General features: G+C 39.1%; 1 protein-coding gene across 1 annotated transcript in view; it reads left to right on the top strand.

Moving 5' to 3' along the window:
• The window catches only part of MYO16 (myosin XVI), a 944,954-nt gene that overhangs the window by 542,667 nt on the left and 386,668 nt on the right, over positions 1-15,619 (top strand). The window contains exon 16 of the mRNA XM_053707787.1: positions 5,745-5,856. Within this exon, the coding sequence (XP_053563762.1) occupies positions 5,745-5,856 (112 nt within the window). The remainder of the gene's footprint in view (positions 1-5,744; positions 5,857-15,619) is intronic.

Genomic DNA, 15,619 nt, shown 5'->3' with positions numbered 1-15,619 from the left:
AGTTATGAATTACTGGTGTAAAGCAGAGCATGCAGCAGCTGGCTTCTTTTAGAGAGCAAACATGGAAGGACAGCAGGGTGGAAAATAATGTACATGCAATGTAGATTCTAACCAGCTCCTGCAGATAGTGTCAGAGCTGTCAGAGCCACTGCAAGTCCCCACAAACATCCAATATTTAGAAAAATCAGCAGCACCATCAAGCATATGATTAAGGGCTTGCAGGCCTGAAACGTCATGTTTTCTGTCCTCTGGGAACAATAAAAGTTACATAAGATATTACAATTGATGGGGCTGCTGATTTGTGTAAATATTGGTGGAAAATAATGTGGGGTGACTGAGAGCTCTGCGTGATGCTTAATCTAGGTTCTCCAAATTCTGTAAGCTGCCAAATAAGGAATGGAAACACCAATGGTTAAGTACATATGAACTTGGTTCCTAAGCAATTAAAGAGATGTGAAACCCATATTTTTCTTTCATGATTCAGATAGAGCATGCAATTTTAAGCAACATTCTAATTTACTCCTGTTATAAAATTCTCTTCGTTCTCTTGGTATCTTTATTTGAAAAGCAGAAATGTAAGATTAGGAGCCCATTTTTGGTTCAACACCTTGGTAGAGCTTGCTGATTGGTGGCTAAATTTTTGGTACAGCACCTTGGTAGCCCTTTTTTGGTTCAGCACCTTTGTAGCGCTTGCTGATTGGTAGCTAAATGTAGCCACAAATTAGCAAACGCTACCCAGGGTGCTGAACCAAATGGGTCAGCTCCTAAGCTTACATTTCTGCTTTTACACATAAAGATACCAAGAGAACAAAGAAAAATGTATAATAGGAGTAAATTAGAAAGTTATTTAAAACTGTCTGCTCTGTCTAAATCATGAATGAAAAGATTTGGGTTTCATATTTCTTTAAAAAAAAAAAACTTTTTCCATTCATATAATTTTGTAAGGGTGTTTTTCTATCTGGTGCGTGAACGTGAGTTTATATCAACATCTGTATCCCTGTTTAAAGTAGTGTAGAAGTGAAATTATTAGAGTTTTTGGACTGTACAACTCCTTTTCATTTACTGGATACCCAAGGAAGAGCATTTTACAGCTTATCATGCTATAAATACATTTTTCCAAAGCTTTACACTTTCCTTTTGATGAAAACTTATTAGCATATTACATTATATGTTTGAGAAAAATTTGCCGTCAGACAGGTTACTAAACAAGCCCTGTTTCTTAGAAATAGACAGCAATTTTTTCTTTGAAAAAGCAAAGCTGTTTTTCGTGTGCTGTTGAAATTTTAGAAAGCATTACATTAGCAATGTTTACTGTACATCAGCCTACTCCAAACTAAATGTTGACAGAGCATCATCCAGACAGATGGTCACAAATTTAGTGGAAAATAGTTAATAATTATAATTACTTAGATTGGTTAAAACCTGCTAACACAGATATGCTAAGAATGCACAATAGTTAAAACTATAAATTTTGTTTATATCCTTCATACTTTGCAAACAGGCGCAGATGTTGTTGGATGCAGCATATATTTTTTCTGTATTTTTTTTCTTGTGAGTGCAATGCTAACATTGAACTGTCTTAAATGGATAGACAGCCCAGTCAAAATGAAACTTTCATGATTCAGACAGAGCAAGCTATTTTAATCAACTTTCTAATTTACTCCTATTATCAATTTTTCTTCGTTCTCTGGGTATCTTTATTTGAAAAAGCTAGAATGTAAGCTTAGGAGCCGGCCCATTTTTGGTTCAGCACCTGGGTAGCACTTTCTAAATGGTGTCTTAATGTAGCCACCAACCAGCAAGGGCTATCCAGGTGCTGAACTAAAATGGGCCAGCTCCTAAGCTTACATTCAAATAAAGATACGAAGAGAAAGAAGATAAATTGATAATAGGCGTAAATTAGAAAGTTGCTTAAAATTGCATGCTCTATCTGAATCATTAAAGGGACACTGAACCCAATTTTTTTCTTTCATGATTCAGATAGAGCATGACATTTTAAGCAACTTTCTAATTTACTCCTATTATCATATTTTCTTCATTCTCTTGGTATCTTTATTTGAAATGCAAGAATGTAAGTTTAGATGCCGGCCCAGTTTTGGTTAACAACCTGGGTTGTCCTTGCTGATTGGTGGATAAATTCATTCACCAATAAAAAAAGTGCTATCCAGAGTCTGAACCAAAAAAAGCTTATATGCCTTCTTTTCAAATAAAGATAGCAAGAGAACGAAGAAAAATAATTGATAATAGGAGTAAATTAGAAAGTTGCTTAAAATTGCATGCTCTTTCTGAATTACAAAAGAAAAAATTTGGGTTCAGTGTCCCTTTAAAGTTTAATTTTGACTAGACTGTCCCTTTAAGGCCCGATGATCTAAATCTCTTCGCTCTGCAGATAGGATCCAATGTGTCTAGTCAGTTCTGTGATGACCTGCAAAAAAAAAAATTATAAAGGCAAATTTTAGCTTGAGAGCTGTTTACCTAGTTATGTAGAAGAGACACATACATTGTAATATAATGCTCAAAAAGCCCCCAGCGATTTTGCTAGATTCCTGGAAGAACAAATTTATCTTAAAAAGGGCAAATATGACAAGTACTAAAGGATATATTGGGGCCTATCTATCAAGCTCCGAAAGGAGCTTGATGCCCCGTGTTTCTGGCGAGTCTTCAGACTCGCCCGAAACAGCAGTTATGAAGCAGCGGTCACAAAGACCGCTGCTCCATAACCTGTCTGCCTGCTCTGAGCAGGCGGACAGACATCGCCCCTGCTGGTGGCCCATTGGCCGCGAGTCTGCAGGGGGCGGCGTTGCACCAGCAGCTCTTGTGAGCTGCTGGTGCAATGCTGAATACGGAGAGCGTATTGCTCTCCGTATTCAGCGAGGTCTGGCGGACCTGATCCGCACTGTCGGATCAGGTCCGCCAGACCTTGTTAAATAGAGGCCATTGTATATTACTAATAATAAATATTGTATATAGCCATCTTTTTCATAAAGTTGAATGTCCCTTTAATGAATCTCATCTAGATATTGTTTTATTTGTGTGAGCTTCTTTATTAGTTGGTGTTTTGTCAACATTCAAATGAGATGTACAAGGAATCTGTGATACTACATTAGCGTAGTGTTTATGGTCTTTCTAACAGGGAAAATGGTAATAGCTTAAATAATTAAATATTAGCATATTGCATTAATGATATCTGAGTGCAAAATTATTCTCCTTGATATTGCAAAGAGTGCTATTCCTTCCCACTATAATTCCTATGAAAACATTGTATAACAGCCCAGGTGTTTTTTGCTTTCATTTTAAGCTATTCTAACCCATTTGAAGAGCTGCCATTTGAATCAGTAAATAATATTTATAATATAATAATATAATAATACTACAGGTGACTCTAGGTGAACACACACGAAAATGAATACAGGATAGGCTGTTCAAAACGTGCCATAACTTATAATTTCTCTTTCAAATTGTATATGGGTGCTTTTGTGCCAATGATGCTTTAAAAAATTGAATAGCATACCTGGTTTATGGAAGAGTAATGATGGAATTAATATCTTAAAACTCGTTGAAATACACTTAACATTGGAATTTTATTAGGTTAAAATGATGTCCATTGATTAGTAGAGCAGACTTGTAAACCACATATTGTTACATTTCTTATCTACTATATTGGAAATTTTAACTCTGTCAAATACACTACTTTAAACTCAATAGAAAAATATAAACAAATAGTTTGACAGAAGATAAGAACCATAGGCCCAAGAAGCCTGCCCCAAATTTCCTAAAACTGTAAGCATTTTTAGTTTGTAGGATAGTCTTATGCTTATCCCAGGCAATCTTGATGGCCCTCTAATGGAAGTCTTTTCCAAGAATTGACCACCTTTCTGTGAAGTGCTTCTGCAAATGACTCTGAACCTACTTGAGATAATGACCCCTTGTTCTGGAATAGCTCTTTTTATAAAACAATGCTTACAGCCTCAGCCCCTTAAAATACTTGTAAGTTTATGTCATATCACCTCTTTCCCTCCTCTCATCTAAGCTAAACATAGCTCACTTTCCTGGTAAGTTTTATTTTATACACCATGTACCATTTTAGTAGCCCTCCTTCGAACAGATTCCAATGAAGTAATATCCTTCTAGAGATATGACTTCCAGAATCGCTCATAGGTGTCAATTTATCAAGCTACGGCAGACAGGGGCATACATTTGCACCTGCCTGCCTCAGCTTGTCTCTGGTGGACTGAATTCTGCTGGTGGAATTCATCATTGCACAAGAACGCAATTTTACGCTCTTGTGCAACGCTGCCCCCCTGCCCGCACACAGCCAATCACGTAAGGGCAGGAGCTGTCAATCGTCTCGTCCAACCAGGGAGATTGAAATTTGCCACCTAAGAGATGGCAAAGAGTTAGGGAAGCAGCAATCTAATGACCGCTGCTTCATAAGTACGGACTGCAGGTTTTCTTATGAGAACCTGCAGTCGTAGGGGTGCGAAGCCTTTGATAAATCAACCCCATAGTACTCAAGATAAGGGCTCATTTGTGATCCGTAAAGTGACAAAAGAGCCATACAATCTCTGCTCCAATTCCAGTCTTATTTTTATAGTCATATATAGACAAGCTTTATTTGTACTTTTTTTTTGTTTTATTAATTTTTTTTAAACGTTTTTGAATTTTGTCAGTTCCCTCATCACTTTTACTATCATTTATTTCATGCATGTGAAAGAGCACTATTTAAACATTTTAAAATATTTTTTGCAAAACTTAAAGTTGTTAGTTTGATTTTGAAGTTAACAGTAAGTGAATGTCTGTGTACAGCTTGACCCTAGGGACTGATTGCTTCAATGCTGATAAACAGAAATTCCACAACTTTATTGGATGACTCGTCTTACAAGAATCAACATTAAAAAAAGCTGTTTTTTTCCAGTAGTAATGAATATCTGTTTAACAAAAACAAAATCATGTCGATTTTAAATAAGATATTTGCTAGTTGTATCATATAGTGACTTTAGTGGTTGCGCTGCCCGATACACAAGTTTATTTTTGAATCACTGATCCGATAAACCTCAATGCACATTGTAAACTGTAGGTAAAAATCTTTTTCAGCACTATATGCATGGTCTTATTGTTTTGTAACTCTCAACTCACAAATACAGTGGCAAACTGTGAGATTTAAGAAATCGTATATATTCAGTTCAGCTGTTTATGCACTAATAACCTTCATCTGCATATCATTATGAGCGTTTTGAATTATTGTCACTGTGTAGTCTGGGAGGCTGCCATATTTTGTCTTAAAATTATAGTCGTCAGCTGGATTCTTTATTGCTGGCAGCTACATCTATGCGGAATTCTTTTTCATTGATGTATTTTTCACTGTAATTTAATTCACCTACTTGGCACAGTTTTTATTACAAACAGGTCTCAAAAACAGATTATATTGAATTACCGTTTTCCTCACTAACCTATAGGTACTAGTTAGATATTAGTTCCATGTTCTTACTGAAAGTGCATATAGCATTATATGACAAATTGTTATCACAGTATGCTAAAATACATAAATAATGTTACAAGTGTTTTGTGCAAGCTGTTCTTATATTAAATCATTAGAACAATGTGTACTGCTGGATATAGTAAGTTCTAAAATACAAAATGTACTTTCTATAACGTTTTTGATCATCTTCTATTAGGCTATTAGGCTCAGTGGTTTGATTGTATGCCAACTTTTAATAGCTGTTTGCTTTTTTTTATCTTCACAGGTATCTGAACCAGCCTGTACCAGAGGAAACATCAATAGCAGCAAACACTCAGAACAGAGAAAAATTAGCGAACTTGAAACAAGCACTAAGTGCCATGGGATTTAACAGCCTAGTAAGTAATTCAAACACTCTTCTTTAAGACAAGATACATCAATTCTTTATCACATACACAGGTCAAAGCAGGTAACTGACAGCTAATGGGTGAGACAAAGTTTAACATTATGTTATTATTGAGAATAGCAATTGGCTATATTTTTTGTAGCGAGAACATAAAACTATGATATTATCATGTGTTTCTGCTTATTTAATTAAAAAATGAAATGAAATGCAATTATACAAAAGTTAAAGAAAGTAATAAACTCCAAATTCTGTTTCTATAAATAGGGAAATTATCTTAAAGTAACGCAAGACATTTTGGTAATCCACAGTACTAATTCAAATACATATTTCTCACTATGCTAATTAAAATGTCACATTATTTTTAATAAAAATATCAGTAAAAAATAGAAATAAATTAATCCATAGACAAAACTCATATATATTGCATGCCATTGGAAAATATATGCATGCATTAAAAAATAGGATTATAAGGACTATACCATGGTGAGTGATGGGATTCATTCCTTCTAATGTATGGGAGAGTTCTGCCTAAGTATATACTGTTTTCAATAAAAGGTCATGGATAAAACATTTCCCCTTGTTTCAAATAATGATATTCTTCAAGAGGAATATAGTGTCTTACTTTACATTAATTTAAGGCAATTGGGTTAAATGGGATGCATTAGGCATGGTTGAGACAACAGACAGACAGTGCAGGTTTTGTTGTACAGAAAACTACAAACAGGATTAGACAAGAGTAGAGTGCCCACTAGAGAGACGAGGACTGGAATACCCACTTCTGGGCCAAGGACAGGAGTACCCACTCTTAGGCCGAGACTCGAGTGCCCAGTTGGGTGGAAGACAGGAGTGATCACTCTAAGGCCGAGACTGGAGCAGATGCCTTTGGCAGATGCCCTCTAAAGGGTGTGGATACTGGAACATGATACCAGTCCTTGGCAGATGCCCTGTGCAGGGCTTGGATACTGGAACATGATACCAGTCCTTGGCAGACACCCTCTGCAGGGCTTGGATACTGTTGCAGGATTGCGGAGCTTGGCAGATGCCCTCTGTAGGGTGTTAATACTAGAACAACTTACCAGTGCTTGGCAGAGGCTCTCTGCATGCTTGGGTACAGAAGTAGAATACCACTGAGAAAATAAGAGATACTGGATACACTGGTAGCAGAGGCAGGCTGGAAACCAGAGCTAGTAATATTCAGTATAGAGGCCCAGCACTTTTACCCAAGCAAGTAGATGCACACTGTAGGGACCCTGCAGTAGTCCCTGGTATAATCCAAAGAATAGCAGAAAAACAGCAGCCCCTTCTTAATGCAGAGAAAATTCTTTTATTGATGGGACATCATAGCAGACAAAAAGATACAATGTTTCAGTCACAAACTGACCTTAGTCATGACAAAGGTCAGTTTGTGACCGAAACGTTGTATCTTTTTGTCTGCTATGATGTCCCATCAATAAAAGAATTTTCTCTGCATTAAGAAGGTGCTGCTGTTTTTCTGCTATTCTTTGGAAACCAGAGCTGTCAGAAGACAGGCCATGGGTCAGGTACCAGGAATCAGGCCGATCAGTTACCAAATAGAGGGAGAATCTAGAAGAGAAGTCAGGAAAACAGGCCCAATTCAGAATACCAGAGAAGCTGTACAATCCTTTATAAAATCTAAGGGAGATCAAAATGAGAAGTCAGGAGGCAAGCTGGATTCAGAAACCAGAAGAATCACCATACAACAGGGAAACAGACTTCAAGTCAGAGGCACTAACAGCGAGGCCGAACCAAAATGTTAGGGCAGAGAGTGGGCTGTAAGGCAGTCTTTTATAGCTGTGCTGATTGTGAAACTACCTGCAGCTGGCAAGCAGGTGGAGCCCGAGAGCTAGCCAGCGCAGGCAGTAGATCTTAAGGAACAACAGCACCAGCCAGAGCATTTACACTGTCACTACTTGAATGTGTTTTGACACATAATTATTTTCTTTTTGATGCTATTGCTTATTAGTAAAATAATAAAAGAGGCACAGCAATGGGAATGTGCTATGTCCCAAAATATGCACATGTATTTTTAATTTAGATAGAAAATAAAACAATCTTGAAAATCCATTCTTTCTATTTGTTGATAAGATATATTGATTGAATATATTTTGTGGACAGGCTCGCAATATAAATTTGTAAGTATTTATAATTTGACTAAATAGCATTCATCATGGTATGAACTATGCCTATAGCACTAATTGAACTAAAATAACCTTCTTAGATCTGGATATTATTAAGGAGAAAAAACGTAAGATTAACACAAAAGTTTAAAGAAATGATACTTCTATGAATAGTTTTTTTGCACTGTACTAGTCATCATTCAGAAAGTCTTAAAAGAGGTACAGTATACTGACAGGGCAATAACTACGTTTGTGTAGACATTGCACTAATAATAAGTGTTCTAAAAGAGAGGCCAGGAGGTTGTTAAAAAACTTGATTTATATTCAAAGTAACCTTATTACGGCTTACAAAAGGGGTCTAAAAGAGAATAGATGAGAGTTGCTGTAAAGGCAAAAGAAAAAAAATTCTGGAATGCTACCTATCAGAGTTATAGGTACTTTTGATAATCAACATAAAAATGTCCAAAAGATATTTTAAAACTATTGATTTCTACTCTATAATGATCCGGATTTGAGTGATGTAGTTACAACAAAACCACTTATAACTAATAGGAGATCTAAGAATCTCCAAGAGATACTGATTCAAAGTCATTTCTCAAGACCTATAACAAAGATATTGATTAAGGAAGACATTAGGGCTTTTAGATTTGGTAATTGTAAAGCATACCAAAATAGGATATCTTTACAATAACGTTTACATTCTCAGACTGGTTAGAAATTTAAGATAAATCAATTTCTGAAGTGATTGAAATTAAGCTGTAGGGACTCTAGACAGAAATGGGCATATAGATCTTATGCCCTGAATGCTTACAGGTAGCAGATTGCCTTTGAGCCCACCTGTGGTGAAGTAAGGGGAAAAAAAATCCACTTTCCCTTCAGTGTTTTTAATCATTTCTGAATAGGTGTTGTGGTGAATGATTTTATGTGAAGAAGTAATTACTTTAACTCCTTCATGACAAGAAACCAATTTACGTTTTCTATGCTGTTTTGTTTGTTTCCAATAAAGCATAATGCTTTTATTGATTCTATGGTCTGGGTCTGGCATCTGACAAAGCAGGAAAAATTGACAGTGACTGACAGTTTTCTCCATTCTGTGTTTTATTGCAAAACTTATATAATAGATCCCCATATAAATTAGTTAATAGTGAGTTTTGAGTGGATATGCACAGTGGGTAGCAGATAATCTATCCAATACAGTGAAAGTTTCTTATAATGAGAATTTTTTTTTTTATTTCTAATGCTCTTTTATTAGGGAATAGCCAACACTAATCATCCAAATATGATTATTTACATACACCTAGATTACGAGTTTTGCGTTAGAGACTATGCGGTGCTAACGAGCAGTTTTTTCTCACTGCTCACTTACCTGCAGCGCTGGTATTACGAGTTTTCAGAAAGCCGTCGTTAAAAGGCAAGAAGTGAGCGTTGAGCAAAATTTTGCTCATTACCGCACACCAATACCAGCGCTGCTTAAGTCAGCGGTGAGCTGGTGTAACGTGCTTGTGCACGATTTCCCCATAGAAATCAATGGGGAGAGCCGGCCTGCAAAAAAGCAGCGTAAAACTCCTACACCTAACACCTAACACCCTAACATCAACCCCAAGTCTAAACACCCCTAATCTTACACCGCCCCCGACATCGTCGACACCTGCATTATATTATTAACCCCTAATCTGTCGCTCCGGCCACCGTCGCCACCAACATTAAACTTATGAACCCCTAATCTGCTGCCCCCATCACTGACTGCTACATTATATTTATTAACCCCTAATCTGCCTTCCCCAATGTCGCCGCAACCTACCTACAGTAATTAAAGCCTAATCTGCCGCTCCCAACGTAGCCGCCACTATAATAAACATATTAACCCCTAAACTGCCGCACTCCCGCCTCGCAAACATTAGTTAAATATTATTAACCCCTAATCTGTCATCCCTAATATCACCTTCATACTTCAAATCAATCTAAAATCATATATAATAACTGACTGTCAGCTTTAAAATAACTTCTTAAAAAACACATTTGATAGACACAATATCTCCTAAAATTCTTGCTACAGTGACGGTTCCGTTTCTATGCAATCAGAAAATACAACTCAAAAGCTTCAGATGAAAAATAAATTCACAGTGATTAAATGACAGCGGTATATCTTTATAAATGATTAGCCTGCAGGCTGTAACGTTTTTCAGATAAGTACATTCTTTTCTTTGTATGCTGTTTTCACAGACAATAGGTGCAGGTGCTTTCAAGTTGCATAGTAAAGTATCTGCTTCTATTAGCAATCGGTGTGGGTGTATTTTTAAAAAAATTTCGTGCTCTGGAACGTGGTATTTATACAGTTCAGAGTGTGATGAAATAGTGGTTCTTGTGATTTATGGGAGGTAGCTCCCTTATGCTTAATCTACTTCAGCCTTTAGTGTTCAGATGATTTCTCACCTCTTTGGCTGCCGTCTGCAGGGAACTTTAGGTGTATATACACTCTCACCTGCTATTGGCTTTTTCTTCCGGCTGATCTTCTCCCGCTGAGACACGCTGTGCACTGCGCGTCTCAGTCCGCTGGATGACTTTGTGTGGTTCTTCACTTGTGCAAGCCTTACTTATCACAGTCGGGTTCCCATCCAAGGAATGAAGATTCCAATAGTTGCTCTGCTCTTAATTACAATGTACGCAGAGTTCCTCCTTTCAAATGTTCTTCTGTTTGTCACCTCTCACAGCAGCTCGCATACAATCTTTTCAGCCAATCGGAATTAAGGTAGAAAAAAATGCAATCAGCCAATAGGATTGAAGTTCAATCCTATTGGCTGATCCAATCAGCCAATAGGATTGAGCTTGCATTTTATTGGCTGATTGGAACAGCCAATAGAATGCAAGCTCAATCCTATTGGCTGATTGGATCATCCAGTAGGATTGAACTTCAATCCTATTGGCTGATTGCATCAGCCAATAGGATTTTTTCTACCTTAAATCCGATTGGCTGCTCGAATTCTATCAGCCAATCGGAATCTAAGGGACGCCATCTTGGATGACGTCACTTAAAGGTACCTTCATTCTGTTGTAGTCGTCGGATGAAGAGGATGCTCCACGTTGAATGTCTTGAAGATGGACTCACTCTGCGCCGGATGGATGAAGATAGAAGATGCCGTCTAGATGAAGACTTCTGCCTGTCTGGAGGACCACTTCTGCCCAGCTTGGATGAAGACGTCTGCCCGTCTGGAGGACCACTTCGCCCGGCTTGGATGAAGACGTCTCCCTGTAAGTCGATCTTCAGGGGGTTAGTGTTAGGTTTTTTTAAGGGTGTATTGGGTGGGTTTGTTTTTTAGATTAGGGTTTGGGCGGCAAAAGAGCTAACTGCCCTTTTAAGGGCAATGCCCATCCAAATGCCCTTTTCAAGGCAATGGGGAGCTTAGGTTTTTTAGATAGTATTTTATTTGGGGGGTTGGTTGTGTGGGTGGTGGGTTTTACTGTTGGGGGGTGTTTGTATTTTTTTTTTACAGGTAAAAGAGCTGATTACTTTGGGGCAATGCCCCGCAAAAGGCCCTTTTAAGGGCTATTGGTAGTTTAGTTTGGGCTAGGGTTTTTTTTTATTTTGGGGGGCTTTTTTATTTTAATAGGGCTATCAGATTAGGTGTAATTAGCTTAAATTTCTGTAATTTGTTTATTAGTTTCTGTAATTTAGTGGGGGGGGGGTTGTACTCTAGCTAATTTAATTTAATTTAGGTAATTGTATTTAATTTAGTTAATGTATTTAATTATAGTATAGTGTTAGGTGTTAGTGTAACTTAGGTTAGGTTTTATTTTACAGGTAAATTTGTATGTATTTAGCTAGGTAGTTATTAAATAGTTTATACCTATTGAATAACTATTCTACCTAGTTAAATAAATACAAACTTCCCTGTAAAATAAAAATAAATCCTAAACTAGATACAATGTAACTATTAGTTATATTGTAGCTAGCTTAGGGTTTATTTTACAGGTAAGTATTTAGTTTTAAATATGAATTATTTAGTTAATGATAGGAATATTTATTTAGATTTATTTAAATTATATTTAAGTTAGTGTGTGTTAGGTTTAGGGTTTAGGGCTTAATAACTTTAATATAGTGGCGGCAACGTTGGGGGCGGCAGATTAGGGGTTAATAAATGTAGGTAGGTGTCAGCGATGTTAGGGCCGGCAGATTAGGGGTTAATAATATTTAACTAATGTTTGTGAGGCGGGAGTGCGGTGGTTTAGGGGTTAATATGTTTATTATAGTGGCAGCGACGTTGGGGCAGCAGATTAGGGTTTAATAAGTGTAGGTAGGTTGCGGCGACATTGGGGGTGGCAGATTAGGGGTTAATAAATATAATATAGGTGTCGGCAATGTTGGGGTCAGCAGATTAGGGGTTAAAATTTTTATTTTAGTATTTGTGATGCAGGGGGGCCGTGGTTTAGGGGTTAATAGGTAGTTTATGGGTGTTAGTGTACTTTTTAGCACTTTATTTATAAGTTTTATGTGACGGCGTTGTACCTAAAACTCATAACTACTGACTTTTAAATGCATTAGAACTCTTGACAGGGTAGGGTGTAGCGCTCACTTTTTGGCCTCCCAGGACAGACTCGTAATATCAGAACTATAGAAGTCTCATAGAAAAAAGACTTTACTAAGTTTACTTAAGTCGTTTTGCGGTAAGGCCAAAGAAGTGTGCGGTCACCCTAAACCGGCAAGACTCATAATACCAGCGGGCGTTAAAATTTAGCGTTAGGACCTCTTAACGCTGCTTTTTTACCCTAACGCACAACTCGTAATCTAGCCATTAGTGACTTAACTAAAGTGACTTTTATTATGGTGTGTAGAATGTACTATGTTTAGAAGAAAGTTATTCAAATTCAGAACATTTAAAGGTTGTAAGTAAATATTTTCATATAGTTAGAAATGTACCATTGAGTTCCAGTCCCAATACCCTATAGGGTTGTCTTTTGAAGTGTTGTCCCAACTGCAAAATTGCAGCTGTCTAAGGGCACAGTACAAATGGAGCTGTAGTTTGTGTTCCCACTCGTGGACTAACTCTGCTAGAAGTAAACTTTTTGTGCGCGTCAGGTAGCACGTGCATTACAAGTAGAAAGTAAAAAGTTTTGCATGAGTTCTAACCCGATGTGCGTAAAAAGTCAAACTTCAAATATTGCGACTGCATTAACGTATTCCCCCATAGACTTCAATGGAGCATGAAAAGTGGAAAGAAACTAACACCCAACAAGTTGTGCAAACCTGTTCACATTTTCTCAAGTGCGCTAAGCTAACATTAAATATAGTGCTTGGATGCCTATTGGTGAGCAAGGGCCACTTGCCCAGTGGGTTCCTAAGCAGATTTTGGTGAGAAAGGGCCACTTTATTGAGGTGCTTGAGCACCTATTAATGAGCAGGAGCCACTTTCCTGGGGCACATGTGCACCTTTTAGCCATCAGGGGCCACTTTCCTAGGGTGACTGGGAGCCTATATATGAGCAGGAGCCATCTTGCTGGGGTGCCTTGGCACTATTGGTGAACAGGTGCTATTTTTCTGGGGTGCCTGGGAACATATTGTTGAGCAGTGGGCCACTCTCCTTGAGGGTTTCTAGGTGGCTATTAGCGAGCAGGTGCCACTTTCCTGGGTTGCCTAGGATCCTATTGATTAGCTGGGGCCACTTTCCTGTAGTGCCTGGGCATCTATTGGCAAACAGGGGCATATTAGTGAGTAGGGGCCACTTTCCTGGAATACCTGGGCGTCTATTGGTGAGAATGGTCCACTGACACTGTATTTTTGCCAGCAGGGGACACTTTCCTGGGGTAACTGGGAGCCTATTTGTGAGCAGGAGTCACTTTCCTGGGATGCCTGGGCACTTTTTAGTGAGCAGGGGACACTATACAGGGGCACATATTGCTGAACAGGGGCCACTCTCCATTACGGTTCCTAGGTGGCTATTAGTGAGCAGGTGTCACTTTTCTGGGTTGCCTAGTATCTTGTTGATGAGCTGGACCACTTTCCTGGAGTACTTGGGCATCTGTTGGTGAGTAGAGGTCACTTTCTCAGGGTACCTGGGCATGCATTGGAGAGCAGGGGTCACTTTACATGAGAGTTTCTAGGCAGCTATTAGTGGGCTAGGGCCACTTTCCTGGGGTGCCTAGGTTCCTATTGACGAGCTGGGGCAACTTTCCTGGAGTGCCTGAGCACCTATTAGCAAGCAGGTGCCACATTCCAAGGAGAAACTTCCTAGGGTACCTAGGTGCATATTGGCAAACAGGGGCCACTTTTCTGGGGTTTCTGGGCACCTATTGTCAAGCTGGAGCCATATTCCCGGAGTGCTTTGATGCCTGTTGGTGAGCAGGGCCACTTTGCTGGGGTGCCTGGGCACATATTGGTAAACAGGTGACACTTTCTTTAAAGGGTTCCAAGGAAGCTATTAGCAAGCAGTGGCCACTTTCCTGTGATGCTTGAATACCTATTAATGACCAGGGGCTACTTTCCAGGGTTGCCTTGGCACCTATTAGCCAATAGGGGCCACTTTCCTTGGGTGACTGGAATCATAATCAGGAGCAAGGGACACATTATGGTGAGTGATGGGATTGATTCCTTCCAATGTATGGGAGAGTTCAGCCCTAGTATATACTGTTTTCAATAAAAGGTCATGGATAAAACATTTTCCCCTGTTTCAAGAGGAATATATTGTCCTATTTTACATTAATTGAAAGCGATTAGGTTAAATTGTATGCATTAGGAATGGTTGAGACAACAGAGAGACAATGCAGGTTTTGTTGTACAGGAAACTGCAATCAGGATTGGGCAAGAGTAATGCTCACACTTGAGCTGGAATACAGGAGTGAACACTCTAAGGATGAGACTGGAGTGCCTACTTTAGAGCCAAAGACATAAGCAGGATAAAGGTACTTGGTAGAATCCCTCTGCAGAGCTAGTGTACAGGAGCCGGTTTCCAGTGCTTGGCAGACGCCCTCTGCAGGGCTTGGATACTGTTGCAGGATAGCAGAGCTTGGAAGATGCCCTCTGCAGGGTGGGAATACTAGAACAACTTACCAGTGCTTGGCAGATGCTCTCTGCATGGCTTGGGTACAGAAGCAGAATGCCGCTGAGAGAAGAAAATATACTGGATACACTGGTAGCAGAGTCAGTCTGGAAACCAGACCTGTCAGAAGACAGGCCAAGGGTCAGGTACCAGGAATCAGTCCGATCAGTTACCAAATAGAGGGAGAATCCAGAAGAGAAGTCAGGAACCTATTAATGAGCAGGGGCCGCTTTCCTGGGTTGCCTGGGCATCTATTAGCCAAAAGGGGTCACTTTCCTTGGGTGACTGGGAGCATAATCATGAGCAGGGGACACTTTCCTGGGATGTCTGGGAACCTATTGCTGACCAGAGCCCACTTTCCTAGGGTGCATGGGCAAATGTTGCTAAGCAGGGGCCACTCTCCTTGAGGGTTCCTAGGTGGCTATTAGCGAGCAGGTGCCACTTTCCTAGGTTTACCTAGGATCCTATTGACATGCTGGGGACACTTTCCTGGAGTGCCTGGGCATCTATTAACCACTTTCCCAGGGTACCTGGGTGCATATTAGCAAGCAGGGGTCACTTTCCTTGAGTACCTGTGTGTCAATTG

Source organism: Bombina bombina, chromosome 3 (genome assembly GCF_027579735.1).
Source record: "Bombina bombina isolate aBomBom1 chromosome 3, aBomBom1.pri, whole genome shotgun sequence".
In the NCBI taxonomy this organism is placed as follows: domain Eukaryota; kingdom Metazoa; phylum Chordata; class Amphibia; order Anura; family Bombinatoridae; genus Bombina; species Bombina bombina.
This window is presented reverse-complemented; position numbering and strand designations above follow the sequence as displayed.